General features: G+C 31.9%; 1 protein-coding gene across 1 annotated transcript; it reads right to left on the bottom strand.

The window, feature by feature from the left end:
* Positions 1-7,192: 7,192 nt before the first annotated feature.
* On the bottom strand, positions 7,193-13,188 carry LOC124822750 (receptor-like protein EIX2). The gene is made up of 2 exons (XM_088112429.1): positions 9,253-13,188; positions 7,193-7,865 (listed from the first exon to the last, which is right to left on the bottom strand). The coding sequence occupies exon 1, from the start codon at positions 12,866-12,868 to the stop codon at positions 9,269-9,271; it is 3,600 nt and encodes a 1,199-aa protein (XP_087968555.1). The 5' UTR covers positions 12,869-13,188; the 3' UTR covers positions 7,193-7,865; positions 9,253-9,268.
* Positions 13,189-18,261: the final 5,073 nt, after the last annotated feature.

Raw genomic sequence — 18,261 nt, 5'->3', positions numbered from 1 at the left:
AAAATTTCATCCTATGTCTAGGACTTGAAATCCTTTAGTTGTTCTATCCTAGGTCCGCGGTCTCATACATTTCCCAATGATTTAACCGTTCAAATAGCTCAGATTCCCATCATAGGCATGAATAATAAAGATAGAACACATAATTCAAACAAGTTCATGCATTAATAGAGAAAATACATAGAGTTCAGAATTTTACTCTCAACCCCAGTGAAATGGAGTTCTAGCTACACATATACATCACAGAAGCGATAAATGATGGATTGGATGATAGAAAGTGGTGATTTTCCACCTCGGAAGCACCCAAAACGAGCTGGACGTGAGCTGCAGAGTCCCTCCTGGCCTTCTCCCCTCCAAAACTGACTCTCTCTGCCTCTGGATCGCGTTTTTAAAGAGAAGGGCTATAAGTGATTTTTCGCTGGGCGAGCAGCCTCCTCTCGCTGGGCGAGCGTCCATTGATCGCTGGGCGAGCGTCCACGGAGCGTCCTCGCTGGACGAGCGTCCACTTCTCGCTGGGCGAGCGTCCTCTCGTGTGTCCATAGGGCGACGAGCGTTCGTTCGCTGGGCGACGAGCGTCCGTTCAGTGGGCGACGAGCGTCCGCGCAGGCTTGATTATTTGATCCTTCTGAGAGGGCAAGTGACACACTCCAAGTCCTTGATATTAGCCAGTCCTTATTCTACTTCGATATAAACATACAAAAGCATCAAAATACATTTAAACTATCAAAACTATATTTGCATCAACATTTATATACTTTTCATGAGAATTAACACTAAAACTCACTCAAAAGCACGACAATTTAAGCAACAAATATAAGCAAAGTTCACACCTATCAGTTAGGTAAGTCCTTTGATAATGATGAATTAAATATAAATTTTTTTAAATCTTTGGACAAGACTTGGCAACCAAAGGTGACAACCATCAATGAGTCACAAAATCTCAAACTATTTTAATGGCTGCATTGTTTGGTAAGTTGAGAGAACATGAACTGGATCTCGAGAGATTGAATGAGGATGAAGAGAAAGGAAAGAAAAAGAATCTTGCGTTCAAATCTGAGATTGATAAAAACAAACATCTTAATGAAGAAGAAGACTCTAAAGAAGAAAAAGAAGATATGAATCTCTTCATTAAGAAATGTAACAAGTTCATGAAGTCCAAGGGCAAAAGAAGATTTAAAAATGGGAAGAAGGAAAACAAGGAATCTTCGTCAAATTATCGTTGTTATGATTGAGATGAGAAGGGACACGTGAAGGAAGATTGTCCAAATCCAAAGAAGGGTGAAGAAAGAGGCCAAAAGAAATTTTTTAAGAAAAAGAAGGCATATATTGTTTGGGAGGAAGACAATGATTCTACAACAAGCTCAAGCGACTCTGATGAGCAAGATGACATCTCTGAAAGTTAAGTAAGTATCTTTAGCGATTCTGAAAATTCAGATTATAGTGAAAATGAATTACTTGATACTTATAAAGAATTATTATGTGAATAAGAGAAACTAAATAATGCTCATAAAAAATTAAAGAAGAATTTTAAAGAATTAAAATCAAATCATGAAAAAAATTCTTGAAGAAAATAAGGATTTGAAGCTTTCTGACCGAAAGAAAGCTCAGCACTAAGGGCTTCCTCAAGAATTTTTGTCATGGACGAATTAGTAGTTGTGTAATGATCAAACTTAGGCGTTCGGGGGAAGTCCTTTGATCAAAGATCTCCTCCCTTGTTGTTGCCACCAGACGGTTGTCTGTCGTCCTTTCTAATTCCGCCTGCAGAAGCTTCCTGCTGTTGAAGAAATAAGGATTTGAAAAATAAAATTTTATATTATGAAAAAGGTAAATATACCAAAACTGAAGAATGTGCTTCTTGTTTAAATAAAAAGATGTCTCTTGATAAAACAACCAACGCTGAATGTAGTAATAATTCAAAAATTAAAAAGGTTGTAAAATATATTCCTAAAAATAATTATAATTACTGCAATTTTATTTATAGTAATAAAATTAAAAATATTCCTAAATATAATTATAATTATTATGATTATAATTATAAAAATAAAATTAGATATGTTTTTAAATATAATCAAAATTACTATTATGACTATAATTATAAACTTAAAAATAATAGAACCCGTAAAATTTGGGTAGAACATGAAACTAATAATAATAGGAAACCAAATGTTGCTACATGTTTCTATTGTATGAAAAATGGTCATACATCAAATAAATGCAAAATAAAACACTATGGTGTTCCAAATGGAATATATGCATGAATTCCTATTATAAAATAATTTGTCTCTAACCCAAAGGACCTAATAAATAAGTATTTTTAGGTAGCAAAATATTATTTTTCTATTTTGCAGGTTTTATTTCAAAATTAAGGAAGAACTTTTTGGGTTTGCACCAAAACTTGGTAAAGTATGATTTGTGAACTTAAGGAGGAGTTTTTAACTTGAAAAGAAAAGTTTGATAATTTTTTTTAAACTACTTCTCTTTCTTCCTTAAGGTATCAAATTTAGGTTTAGCTTAATTTTGTTTAAGTTACTCAACAAGAACGAGGACTTCTTTACACTTTTTTTATTTATTTGTTATGATTTCTAAATTTATTGTATTTACTATGTTTTGAATTATTTCTCTTATTTCCCTTTTATAAAAATTATGATAACTATTATTTATTTGTGATTGTCTTATTTTTTTGGCTTATATTGAGGAGGAGATTTATATTATGGGAGAGAAATTATTTAATCATACATAGTGCTTTTTAATAATGATAAAAAAGGGGGAGAAATATGTTTAAAGACTTAGTTATATTTATCTCTTGTTTTTTAATCCTCTTTTTTAAGTTATGTATGAGTTACAAATCAGTACAGGTTACAAAAAGCTTTAAATCAAAATATTTTTTATCATCATAAAAAAGGGGGAGATGGTTAGCATAAAGTTGAACAATAGAAATTTTGATTATGTCTCAGTGCTCTTATTGTAGGAAGATCTTCGTCAAGACTTGTTTTTATATTAAAGTTTTTGTAATTTAGTAAATTTATGTTGCCCTAAAATTTATTTTGAATCAGAAAACCTCATTTTAGATTATCAACTTATAATAATCGATTATCAATAATCAATTAAGACTTGCAAGCAAATTTTTTTACGGTTGTTCACTCATTAAATGCATAATCAATTACCATAATTGGATAATTGATCATCACACATTAATTAATTAGTTGACAACGGATTTTTGGACTCTCATTCTTAAATACGAAATACGAAACATACAAAAAGTGTATTTCGAAATTCTTATCTCCAGGTTCCCGTGATAAGTGTTCTAGGATTTGTTGAACCCTTGTGTTGTGGCTTTGAGAACTTGGCATGTTGGCATAGAGCGAGAACTTTCACAAGGAGTGTGATTGAGTGTTGTTGTTGTTGGCATAGAGCGATAACTTTCATAGGGAGTGTGATTGAGTGTTTTTGTTGTTATTGAGTTGAAAGCCTATCATCCTTCGTGAAGCATACGAAGATCTTCATAGGAGAAGATTCAGAGGAGATGTTCATCCTTTGTTGGTCACAGGAGAAGTGAGTTTTCATCTCTTGGGGTAACAAGAGAGGTGTTCTAACCTTAAGCTGTTTTATTTTCTTTGTGACTGTAACAGTTTGTTGGTTTGTGTTAGTGAAACGTTAATTGTCAATTGAGATTAACAACTAGATGTAGGATCTGTTTGATCCGAACTAGGATAAAAATTACCTATGCAATTTTCTCTCTTCCTTACTCTTTAAATTGTTTTAAGGAATTTTTATATTTACTTGAGAGAATTATTGAAAGAACAATTTAATATAAGAAACCAATTCACTCGCTCTTGATTTGTTGAACGCGTTAACCATTCCGTTGCACCGCTCTGACATTGTAAAATACTAGCATAATTTATAAAACATAAGAAATAGTGTAAGATTCAATCTTTATTATATTTCAATTTATATAATTTTTAAGTTTTTCTCCTCTTTTTTTTTTCATTTTGTCTTTATGTATTTTAAATTCATAAAATATATTTATATATTATATTTATATAATTTTCAATCAAATTCACAGCTATAGAAGAAAGAAAGAGATCTTAACGGAATTATCCAATAGTTTGACACCCATATACATACACTGAAGGTACTCCTAATTAATCCTAACCAAAAATAGTTACACCAAATTAATAGAAACCGGTGAAATGAAAAAGAGACAAAATGACAAGCTCCTCCATGAAATATTGATATCATTGAATCTTTCCGGGAAGATAATCTAAAATATAACGTCCAATACGGCCAGTACGGAAAAGACTAAGGATGTGTTCGTTTGGAGTGATTTGGGGGAGATGATTTGGGGGAGATGATTTGAATGGATTTGAGTGGATTTGAGGGTAATTTTTTTGTTGTTTTTTTGAGTGGATTTGTGGGTAATTGAGAGTGGATTTGGAAGTAAAGTTTGTGAGAATTAGTGTAGGATTTGATTGATGTGATAGATTTTAAAAATTAGTTTAATTGATATAAATTAAAGATTACCAAAATGTCCCTAGTTATAAAATGTTATTTATAAATGTTATATTTAATTGTAAAAATGTTTATAAAGAAAAAAAATTATGAATAATTTATAAAATTAATGTTTAAAAATTAAAAAAACTAAATAATCAATTTTTTTTAATAAATTAGAAAATATAATAATCAATTTATTAAAAAAATTAGAAAATATAATAATCAATTTATTAAAAATAAATTAAAAAATATAATATATCTAATTTTATTAATATTAAAATAATTATAAAAAAAACTTGAAAAAAAAAAAAGGAAATCGCATAACCGGTTACGCGAACCGGTTACACGAACGCGTAACCTGTTACGTGAACTCGTAACCGATTACGCGAACGTGTAACCAGTTACGCGAACGCGTAACCTGTTACGCGAACGCGTAACCGGTTACGCGAACATGTAACCGGTTACGCGTTTCCAGCGTTTCTTAACCGAGGGCACACGCGACATTTCGCTCACAATCCGCGCAAATCTCTTCACAACCGCGGGTGACTGAACAGTGCAACCATCCCGCGTTTCATCGCAAATCCGTCCGCGCATTTCACTCCAACCGAACGCATAACGAGCTGAATTCTTCGCTCGCAAATTCGCATGAACAGTAAATTCGGTTCATGCGAACACAGCCTAAGCAACTTCCCAGCAACCTTATCATGAGCATCTTCTTCACATTCAACTGAAATATGGAAAGCTTCCTGCAAGGCACTAAACTGCCCATCAATGAGAGCAAGCATTTCATCTTCGCATTTTATATCGCCTTCAAAAGATGAAATTGTTTCAAAACGTATCCGTCGCACATCCTGCACTATGCAGTCCTGGGAAACCAAAAGTCAAAATGCACGTAAACATTGAGAGATTACAATTACTATTGTTTTAATCATACAGTAGAAAACATATAGTGACTAGTAAAACATAAAACATTGGCCTTTTAGAGTTTATTGAAGGCAGTATAACTTAGGGCTGGGCATAATTAGCCTAACTGTACTAAACTATATCTATAATATAAAAACTAAACTATTTTTTATTAAAAGTTGAACTATATTGTTTTGCGGTTTAATTTAAAAAAAAATTAGACTTTTCTATTAGTAGTTAACTGTTTGAAATGGTAAACTGTACAATAGTAATTAAAGTAAACTGCAATTCTACTTGACATACCAAACATATTTTCTTGTTTTATAACACTCAAAACTTAAATAAAATTTAATTACATAAATTACATTAAAAAAATTAATCAGAAAAACCTTAGTAAAAATCTATCCATGTATAAATTTCAATAGTATAATAATTTTCAGTAAAAATAAAAATAATAATAAACTTTTACGATATATAATTATGAAAAGTAGGATATAGAAATATAAATTAATAGAAATAACTAAGTTACATGTTTTATGAGAAAAAAATAATTCATAACAATTTGTAAATAGTATTAAATGTCTCTTTTCTTTTTTTCATCTTAAAACTATTTCCGCATAAGTTTGAAAAGTTTATTTAAATTCTTAACTTAAATAAAATTTAATTGCATTGATTACATTAAAAAAATTGATAAGAAAAACCTTAGTCAAAATCTATCCATTTATAAATTTCAATACTATAATAATTTTTAGTAAAAATAAAAATAATAATAAAGATATATAATTATGAAAAGTAGCATATACAAATATAAATTAATACAAATAAGTTACATGTTTTATGAGAAAAAAAGAATTCATACCAATTTGTAAATAGTATTAAATGTCTCTTTTTTTTTGTCTTAAAACTATTTCGAACAAGTTTGAAAAGTTTATTTAAATTCTTAGAGTATTTATTTAAAACTAACACTTAAAATTGTTCTTTTAGAAATTTAATTTAGGACATTTGTTTATTTAAAATCACTTTTCAATAAGTTATTTGATAGAAAAATAAATAGTATGTTTTCATTATGTTTAGGTGGAGCCGCAGTTTGTTTTAATCAAGTTGTATTTTTTTATCGTTTTAAAACAGTTACTGAGTTAACTAAACTACTAATAGAAAAGTTCAATTTTTTTAAATTGAACTACAAAACAATACAAGTCAGTTTTTAATAAAAATAGTTCAATTTTTATAGTATAATATAGTATAGATAATCTATAGTTTAGTACAGTTAGGTTAATCATACCCAGCCCTAAGTACAAGTATTGGGGTTGATGGTGGTGAGGTTAGTGATGTTAGTGAGTGATGTTGATGAGGATGGTGAGATTGGTGGGATTGGTGAGGGTGATGTTGATCACAATAAGGATGAATAAGGATCAATTGAATTTTTGTAACTAGATGATAGTGAGGAATAACTCTATAAAGATAGAGATGATGGTTTTGGGATGGAGGATAAACCTCATAGAAATATTGTTGATGTTCTAAAAAGATGGAAAATAATTAGTTTGTGGCTCTATTTGCACCTTTATTTTGTGGTCACTTAGTTTTATGTATTTACTTTGTGCATGTATTTCCTCTTTACATCAGGAGGATGTATTTTGATGTGTTACTTTATGCCTCTGTTAAGCTATTAGCAACTTCCTTTTGAAGTAACCATTAAGTACAATTGTTGGAGTGTCCTCAAAATTTGAATAAGTGGACCAATATAATGCTTGTGGATATACACAAAATTCTTTTTAGCTTTTAACATATTTCAAACACAATGTTTTAATAAGTACTGAAATTATCTCATTAATTCAAAAACATTACATTAACAACTTCAACTTTTTACAACACATTATGGGATTTTCAACAAAATTGATATTACAATTATATTAATTACACATATAACAAACATCATCCTTCAACCATTTTTCTAACATAAAAACAAATTTCTCTAAATTCGATATTTTCATCCTTTCACCGTCCCTTTCTTCCATCTTCACCGTAGTTACATTCATTTCTTTATTTTTCAGACTTTCTTCAATTCCTTATTCATTACACCATTGGAAAAAATTGCAGCCAACCAATTCTTCACACCTACTATGCTCAACAAAACAACAAAAACTCACTTATGATGTTTAATAACCAAAAATAAAAAAAAAAGTCAATTTTGCTTCCATAAATCTTACCTTGAACTTAGAGCAATTCTAAAATGATTTTCCTTTATTCTTAGGTATTTTAGAAGTTCTCAAGACTGCATTGTTCTCATGGTAGCAAATTGGTTTTACACCCAACCTCCTCACTTCACCACCATGACAAAAGACACACTATCATTTTTGTATCTCCAATCATTACATGTGCACGACCAACAATAATGAGAGAAAGACATACCTTAGCCGAACAACTAAGAACAGAGAAGACAATCTATTCTTTCAAAGCCCACACCTTTAAATGTTCTGACAAGAAAAACGGGGTGAATTAAACACGTCAGTTACAATGAACTATGAAACCAAATGATACATAATTCATTCAATATTAAAGCTCATAAAGTCTAAATGTCGTTTCAATAAAATGAACAGAAATAGTCTATTTATTACACATTTTCAAGAAAAACTCAATTAAGATGATTCAAAATATAAAGACCTAATTGAGATTTTTAAAGAACCAACCAAGAATTTAAACCAGATATATTTAGTACATGTAGAATCAACGTATTTTTATTTTGGATATATAAACTTAGTTCTTACATTATATTCTAATACCAAGAATTATATATTCATATCATCTCTCAAATTTAACCAATCTTATAATGTTAAGGAACAAGTTTGCTTTCAATAATTAAGATACTAACATCTACATGCAAGTAATGTTTATCTCTCCAATCCAATGATATAATAGATTAATTGCCAGAAAAAAAAATCAACATGAAGGCATAAACTATACAAGGAAATGAACATAAAAAATCAACGGAAAATAATTTACATACGAAAAAAGCTAAAGATTCCATTCTTAGCTGTAAGCTTTCACATAAACCGATCCCCATGTCAATATCCACTAAAATAAGTTCAGTGACTCCTAAAAACAATCATAATTGGTATTGGAAAAATAGCTATGTATAAGAGTGAAAATTAATTTGATTCTGATTTAAAATAAATATAATTTATCAGACAATTTGCCCATTTCAAAACGTACACATATCAAAGCGCCTTAAGGCTAATCGTTATTATTGAAATGGTAAAAGCGTTGAGATTGAGTTAGAGTGAATAAAAATTAGAGAGTAGCTTAATGAGAGAAAAAAGAAATTGTGGAATAATAATAAAAAAAAAAAAAAGATACTGAGTGTGTTTGATTTATTTTTGTTTATTAGGTTTAAAACCTTAATTGTAAAAAGTATAGTATTTAAAGAGTCAAAGAATGGAATGTAAAGAGAGAAAAAAAACTACCAATAGAAGATTAAAAATAGTAAACCAGAGTAACTTGGAGATGTCATCGTTTGTTTAGAAACTAAAAAAAAACATTACCTTTTTTAAACACTTTTAGAAACGTAAAGGGAAAACAATTTTGAAAAACAGGAATTGAGTTGTTATTTCAGGTCTTAAAGTGAGTAAAAAAAGTACTATTTTAGTTTACATACGATGACCATATAAATAAGATCTATAGCGACACTCACTAAACAACAATCATTTGTTAATTCTATTTTAATCAATGAAAAATTATAAAGGTAGGAGTAATAAATTTGGATGTGTGAAAATATTTAGGTAACGTACATAAAAATTGTATGGAGATAAAAAAACATGCGTAAAGCAAAAACAATTATATAGTGCAGGGTTACAATAATATCACCTGTCAACCTTCCCCTTCAATATTTTGCAGAACATCGGAATATGATTAAGCCAAATGCCATCCAAAAACTTATAATGAATCCAAATGTCATACTGATATAAAATTCACGATTGAAAAAGGAATAATCATCCTTATGAATTTCATTCTTTTTCTCTTTTGGTGGTACTTTATACACACATAATTTGTCAAGAGGTGGTCCGCAAAGATTGAGATTATCTTCATAGCTCGAAACATCGAAACTCTGCAATTGTGTGCCATGAGGAATTTCACCAACTAGATGGTTATGAGATAAATCTAACACACTAAGTCGATCAATGTCAGTAAGACTTGTAGGAATTGAACCAACTATTTGGTTTCTTGAAATGTCCAAAAATTCAAGTGCGGTAAGCTTTCCAATATTTGAAGGAATTTTTCCATTCAAATTGTTTCTTGACAAATTCAATGAAATCAATCCAATTAAGAACTCAAATTCTTTTGGAATTTCTTCTGAGAAGTAATTGCTTGACAGATCAATGCTTTTTAAAAGTAGTAATCCACTGTTCATAAACATTTGGCGTGAACCTTTCCATGTCAAGAATGTATTCAAATCATAACTTTGAGAACCGGCGAAATATATGGTCTCAACTCTATACCAATGCCAAGGACCTCCTTCCGGATATGTCTTTTGAGTCATTGAAGTAAAATTTTTTATGCACTTAGGAATTTGACCAGACAATTTGTTTAGTGAGAGATCTATGAGTTGAATATTTCTTAGGAAACAAATTTGCAATGGTAAGTTTCCTCGGAAATGATTCCTTCTTAAACTTAAATATTGCAAGTTTCCTAATTTTCTCCCAATCCAACCAGGAACAGATCCTGATAAATTGTTTTCTGCAATATCTATCATCACTAGATTTGTGCAATACCTTAAGGAGAAAGGAATGCCATATGTTAAGTTGTTGTTTCTCAAAAACAATGCTTGAAGATCATGGAGGGATCCCATTGAAGTAGGAATCTTTCCTGACAATTGATTTTGACTCAAATCCAAAAAGGCTAATGACTTGAAATGGCTCCAACAATCTGGAATCTGTCCAGACAAGTTATTACTTGAAAGGTCTAACTTGTATAATATTCCAATTGGATCACCCACACATAAAAATGAAAGAGAGCCTGAAAACTTATTCTTGGATAAATCAAGCAATGTGGAACTTCTAAGAAATGGGGGAATAGGGCCTTCAAATTGATTTGATCCAAGAATTAGCGATGAATAAGGATTCTTTGTATGAAAATACGGAATTATACCATGTAGACTATTGCATGAAATATTCATTGAAACCCATTTTCGCAATGCTAATTTAGTCCAAAACCACTTCGGAACCATATCTGATAGTCCAGCATTCGAAATATCCAAATCGCTAAACTCGTTTTGTGTTTGTAACCATTTGGGGAATGTTGGACCAAGGATGCATGATTGCAATCGTACTTTCCTTAATTGAAAAGGTGGGACCCAATTTTGAGTAAATGTCAAGGATAATAAAGAATTTCCAGATAAGTCTAATGAATTTAACTTTGACAAATTGGAAAATTGGTAATCACTTAGCATACCCTTTAAGGAGTTTGATTGAATATACAGTTGTTCCAATTGATGTGGAAATTGAATATCATTAGGAAACTCCCCATTCAACTTGTTTTCATCAAGAGATAGACCTTTTAAAGACGGGAAAATTGAGAGATCAGGTATTGTACCATTGATTTGATTTCTGCCAAGATATAAGTTTTCCAATGAATATCTAGCACACCCAGATAAGTGATTGACTATCAATGGAAATTCTTCACTCAAACTATTGTTAACCATATTCAACAACCGCAAAGCACATGCATTGCCAAATGATTTTGGAATTCCACCTTCTAAAGTATTTGATCGAATTGAGAGAGACTCCAACTGAGATGGCAATTGGTTACCTTCTGGTATCTCTCCACTTAATTGATTATCTGAAAGATCCAATATTTTCAGGTTTGAAAATCTTGAAAGGTCAGGGAACGTGCCATTGATATTATTTCCTCCCAACTTCAAATCTTGTAGCACGTTTTTAGCACATCCAGACAAGTGTTGAAATATCAATGAAAACTCTCCACTCAATCTATTATTAGACAAGTCCAATGAGCGTAAAGTGCATGTATTTCCAAATGATTTTGGAATTTCACCTTCTAAAAAGTTGAATAGGAGTGACAGTGTCTCCAATCGAGATGGTAATATGGCTTCAGGTATCTTCCCAGATAATTGATTACCAGCAAGTTGTAATCTTTTCAAAGTTGTGAACATGGAGAAATCCGGTAAAGAACCGTGAATTTGGCTAAATCTCAGATCCAATTCTTGTAATGAATTTCTCGCACAAGCATTAGACAAATTATGAAGAATTGATGAAAGACTTTGGTTCAAAGTGTTTCCACCCATGCTTAAAGATTTTAAGGTGCATATATTCATGAAAGATTGCAAAACCTCAACCTTGAATCTGTTAGAGTGGAGGTTAAGGTGCTCAAGTGAATTCATTGCCAAACCAAAGTGATTTGGTACAGAACCCTCCAAGAGATTACTAACAAGCTGAAGCTCAACAAGGTTGGGAGTGAAGTTTGCCACCCATTGGAATATCATTGTTGACATGAGGGTGTTCTCGGATAGATCAAGGACCGTGAGGGAAGTAGAAAAATTGAATATAGATGGCCTCAAAGAGAGGAAAAAATTATCAGTAAGGCTACAATCGAATAAACTTAGTTCCCTTAATTTTGGTAGCTTACCAATCATTTGCGGAGAATGATAAAGATTTGATATGGATGATAAGTAAAGATGGGTTAAAGAAATGAGATTAGATAACCACTGACCTCCATTACCAATTTTGAGAGCGCCACCTCCAATATAAAGCTCTTGTAAGTTTGACAGGTTTCCAAGTTGACTTGGTATATTCCCTTCCAAATCATTGCCGCGGAGACCAAGATATTGTAAGTGAGAGAGATTTCCGAGTTGAATTGGTATATTCCCTTCCAAATCATTGCCGCGGAGATCAAGATATTGTAAGTGACAGAGAGTTCCGAGTTGACGAGGGATTGGACCCTCCAAAAAATTACCAGCGAGATTTAAGTATTTCAAATGAGAAAGAGACCCAAATTGGGTTGGAATTTTTCCGTCAAAATCACACGATGAAAGATCGAGGTATCTCAAGTTGCTAAGAGAGCCAAGAAACTCTGGAATATTGCTGTCTCCGAAAGAATTAGAACTGAGGTTCAAATACTGTAATTGTGACAACTCCATCAACGACTTGTGGATCTCTCCGCTGATAAAACGTTTTGACGAAAATTCAATGTAAAAATTGGAAGAAATTTCGTCATGAAATTCTCCGTGCAGATCGAGCATTTGAATATGTCCAGTGAGGTTGGAGCAGCGAATTCCCTGCCATTGGCAACAGTGAGGAGTGGTCCAAGAAGAGAGCATGCCATAGCGATCTACAATGGCAGCCTTGAGTCGGAGGAGTGCTTCCCTCTCTCTCTCTATGCATCTTACTTCCTTTTCACAATAAACAAGCTCCGTCACCAAACACACCATAAACATCATTAATTTAAGACCAACTCGGTTCCTCATCATCACAAAGGAAAGGTAATGGATCAAACACACTCGGTATTGGAAATAGATTGATACTGTGAGTTTAGCTCTGTCTATAACCATATATATATATAACACTTCATGCATCCATAACTCACCAAACAAATAACCATACTTTGACTTGTAAATTTACAAATAAATATTTAATTTTTGTTCAAATTTGTTGTAAAATATATGTTGAATTATCTTCCATATGTTAGAGAAGAGAAACAAAGACGAAAGACTTAGAAAAGAACTTCAGTAATTGCATTCCGTATAACGATAAATGCAGAACTTGTTATGAAGTTTCAGGAAAAAGAAACAGAGAATATTCAACTATCATGTTTAAGTTAAACACTGATTGTGGAATTGTATAAAGTGGCATGGTCCCTTATACGACTTTGTAGGAACAAAACAAAAAAATACATCGAAAATTATTCCAATGCAATAAAAGTCTAAAATTGATATTTCATACCTCTTGTATAAACAAAATAGTAAGCACCTATTATTCATTGCTCTGTATGTCGAGTTGTTGATTATAGTAGAAAATAATTTTAAAAACATATTTGAAATTATTTTAAAATAAATTGATAATGGAAAAATATTTATATTAATTAATGATATGTATAAAATTTAAATTCATATTTGTATTTCATGTCGAATAGTTTCAAATTTCTTTTCATCTTATTTTGTTAGGCATGTTATACATATTCAGTTCTTGATAATAGTACATAAAGTAGATAAAGTAATTTTTTTCAATATCTGCTCAACTAAAATTTTAAAAATTGAAAATGTAAAATCTAAAATAGCAGAAAGTAGTCAGAATTTTGGGAAAGACTTGGAAAAGTATCCTTCAACCCTTATCAGAAATAACCTATGTCTAATACTAAAAGCTATCAGTGCATCGATAGGAAAATGAAACTAAAAAAATCAATAAATTTGAATAATAGAATAAAAACTGTAAAAGAAAAAAAGAAAAACTATCCTAGGTAAGGAAAGCTAGTAAATATTTTACGCACGGTATTGGAATTGAATAGATTGATGTGTGTAGTACGAGGAATTGGTGTATATTGGTCGAATTGGTTTAAATAGGATGGTTAGTTTGTGAAAGATTGTGGTAATATATGAATTGATTGTATGATGAATGAATATGCTAAGTACCAAATTGGTTAATTAGGCTTTCAAAGCTTAATTTGAGATAAATTAACATGTATTTAATACAAGAAAATAGTAAATTAACTATGAAAGACTTAATTGGCTAATCTTATTTTAACATTTTAATTTCTGCCTTATGTTGGACGACTATGTTGGAAATCCATTAAAAATTCAATTATAGTGAACACCAAAGGTTTGAGTCCGGTGTCACTCATGGATTAAATGTGGATTTGTTAGGATTTAATATTTGTTATGATTTAATATCTTGTTAGGATTTAATATCTTGTTTGTTATTATTTCTGTTTGGTATTATTATGTTGATATTATAACTAATTTTGTTATAATCTTAATGTATAAATATTTGTATCTGCATTATGCAGATTTGATATAATACACAAACTATTTTTGCTTCTCTGTTTTTCTTCCTCTGCATTGCAATCTCAATACTGAGTTTGAATGATGATTCTCATTATTTAAGATGGTATCAGAGCTCTTCAATTGAAGAGTTCTGTTGTGCCTCTGATCTTCATTTGGTTCTTGCCCCTTCTTGATTTCTTTGCGTTTTTTTTACCAAACTAACTCATGGTTGTCATTGATCAGAATCTTATCATGAGTGATATGAGTATGTTGAATGTAGTCACAACAAATGCCAGTAACAATGTATCTTGCACATTCTGTGGAAAAGATTACCACACGGCTAAAAATTGTTACAAAAAGAATGGTTATCCATCAGGAAGATCCTCATACAACAAAGGGATAAGAGGAGGTCAAGGCTATTCATCAAATAAAGGAGGCTTTGGCGGAAGATCAAATTCAGGTTCATACAACTCAAAGGTTTGCACTTTTTGCAATATCACTGGACACACTGTTGATGAATGCTTTAAGAAGCATGGTTACCCTCCTGGGAATAAACTGCACAGACCTATTATGGTGAACAATACTGCCACAAGTAACATTGATCACACTCAAGTATCTGACTCGAATGAGTTAAAAATCACTCCTCAACAATATCAACATTTGATAGCCCTGCTACAACAACAAACACAATTGGGATTCTCTACAACTACTTCCCACATAAATCAAATTGGTACAACTTTCTCTCCAAATACTTCTTTTATAGGTAATGTGCTACCAATTTCTCATGCTACAGACCATGTCATGTGGATTATAGATTCAGGAGCCAGTGATCATGTATCTTCTTCCCTGAATCTATACTCATCCTATAAGGCTACTGATCCCATCACAGTAAAACTACCAAACGGACAACAAACCACAGCCTCATATTCTGGAATAGTAAAGATTAATGATTCTTTGTCTATTTCTAATGTCCTATATCTTCCACAATTTAATTTCAATCTTATATCTGTTTCCAAGCTTACTACAGTCCATAATTGTCAACTAATATTTCTTGACAATCAATGTTTTATACAAGACAAACACAACAAGAAGATGATTGGTATAGTTGATGCACAAGATGGATTGTATACACTCAAGACTTCTTTTAGCTCCATCAACACCACAATTTGTAATAAGGAAGCCATTGATATTTGGCATTACAGATTAGGCCACTCATCCCATGATAGGTTACATATAATGCAACAGTTATATCTTGTGATTAATTTTGATCACTCTTTTATATGTACTCCTTGTCATATGGCTAAACAAAGAAAACCTTCTTTTCCTCATAGTACTTCTCATGCTTCTTCTATTTTTTCCTTATTACATGTTGATATTTGGGGTCCTTGTGCTGCTACTTCCATTCATGGTCATAAATATTTTTTAACCATTGTTGATGACTTTTCTAGATATGTATGGGTGTTTCCTTTAATCTCAAAAGCTGAAACTCAGTCACATTTACAATCTTTCATTACCTATGCTGAAAGACAATTTAAAACCAAGGTCCTAACCATTAGATCTGACAATGGCACTGAGTTTATTATGGCCGAATTTTATAAAAATACTGGAATTGTTCACCAAACAACTTGTGTTGAAACCCCCCAGCAAAATGGCTTAGTTGAGAGAAAACACCAGCACTTATTAAATGTTACCCGCTCTCTTCTTTTTCAAGCACACTTACCAAACATTTTTTGGTCTTATGCTCTTATTCATGCCTCTACCCTCATTAATTGCCTTCCCACTCCTTTCCTAAATAATCATTCTCCACACCAACAATTATACAGTTCTCCTTTTGATATCACCACCCTTAAAGTTTTTGGTTGTCTTTGCTTTGTCAACACCTTGTCAAACAATAGACATAAACTTGATCCAAGAGCCTTACCCGCTATTTTTCTTGGCTATAAACCACACAAAGAAGGCTTCATCACCTTCAACCTCAAAACCAGGGCCATTGAGATTTCTAGAAATGTTGTCTTCCATGAAAGTTGTTTTCCTTACCACAATGACTCATACACCACTTCTAATTCCCACCTTCTCACCCACCCACCTTTGCTCTATATTGACCAATGTATGCCCACCCCTCATACAGATCCTTCACATCCTTCTCCACCCAGTTCACCTTCCACACTACCAGGTCCTAAGATTAGAAGATCCACCCGACAGAAAAACAGACCTTCAAGACTATCTGAATTTGAAACTTCTTATGCATCAACTATTACCTCTCATTCTTCAGGTATCAAACATCCTCTTGCTTCTGTCATTTCATATAAAAAACTTGCAGCTCCTTATTATCGATTTATTATGCATATCTCTGCTAACATTGAGCCTAGATCTTATTCTGAGGCATCCAAATATCCTCACTGGGTTAGAGCCATGGATGATGAGCTTGATGCATTGGCTAGAAATAACACTTGGGAAATCACAGATTTACCTGTTGACAAAACTGCTGTAGGCTGCAAATGGGTTTTCAAAATCAAGCACAAGGCTGATGGAAGCATTGAACGATATAAAGCCAGATTGGTAGCCAAGGGTTACACTCAAATTGAAGGTCAAGACTACCTAGATACATTTTCTCCAGTGGTTAAAATCACAACGGTTAGACTGGTTATCGCTCTTGCGACAACACATAATTGGCATCTTAAGCAACTAGATGTTAATAATGCTTTCCTTCATGGTACATTAAATGAAGAAGTTTATATGATACCTCCTCCAGGGCTCCACTGTATCAAACTCAATCAAGTATGCAAGTTACAAAAATCACTTTATGGTCTTAAACAAGCAGGCAGACAATGGTATGCTCGTTTATCTGATTTCCTCTTATCTAATGGCTTTCTCCAATCTGCATCTGATCATTCATTGTTCACCAAATATTTGTTATGATTTAATATCTTGTTAGGATTTAATATTTTGTTTGTTATTATTTCTGTTTGGTATTATTATGTTGATATTATAACTAATTTTGTTATAATTTTAATGTATAAATATTTGTATCTGCATTATGCAGATTTGATATAATACACAAACTATTTTTGCTTCTCTGTTTTTCTTCCTCTGCATTGCAATCTCAATACTGAGTTTGAATGATGATTCTCATGAGGATTTAAATTTAGGAAGCTCTAGTGGCCTGGGCGATAGACACTAGGCTTGAGTCATTGGACGCTGGAAACTAGTTAGGATAGAAATCTCTGCTTTGTTCATATTGGACGAACCTATTTGTCATTACACTGCTGCGAATTGGGTTTTTAAGTGTCTGGCATTCAATGTTAGTACAGAAAGAAAATCAATATAAAAAATTACTTGTGATATTTTTGTAAATGTAATAAAGACGTCTGATCACTCACGTAGTAACCGTCATATACATTTTAGATGTTTTTCTTTAGCACCGACTTCATATGATTTTTAAATCATTAAAAAGTTGAACTGAAAAGACCCACCTTGCACACATATGACGTCAGAAGTGTAAGGGGCCAATTTCTAATGGTATTTAAATCATTATAAAACTTTGCCTGAAAAAAACCTTTCTTTATGACTTCAGAAAGTCAATAGGCTATTGTCATATCACAGTGACGTGAGGTAGTCAGGGAGAGTGACGCTTAATTGTGTTTAAATCGTTAAAAAATACAATGCAAAAGTCATTTTTCAGTACTCATTAGATGTTGGCATCCCTACTTGTTTGACGTGATATGACTTCGACCCCCAAGTTATCTGACGTCATATGTTTTTATGAATTAAAAAAACAGTGTGAGAGAGCATTTCCCTTCCTGTTTTCTTCGTGCTCTCTCTTCTCATCCCTTCAAACTGTTCCAACGATAAGTGTAGCCACCACTAAAGATAATTTTTATTTC

The sequence above is a fragment of the Vigna umbellata genome, chromosome 4 (assembly GCF_029865625.1).
Source record: "Vigna umbellata cultivar VRB3 chromosome 4, Vumbellata_1.0, whole genome shotgun sequence".
Classification (NCBI taxonomy): Eukaryota; Viridiplantae; Streptophyta; class Magnoliopsida; order Fabales; family Fabaceae; genus Vigna; species Vigna umbellata.
The sequence above is the reverse complement of the archived record's forward strand: the minus strand, read 5'-3'. Positions and strand labels throughout refer to the sequence as shown.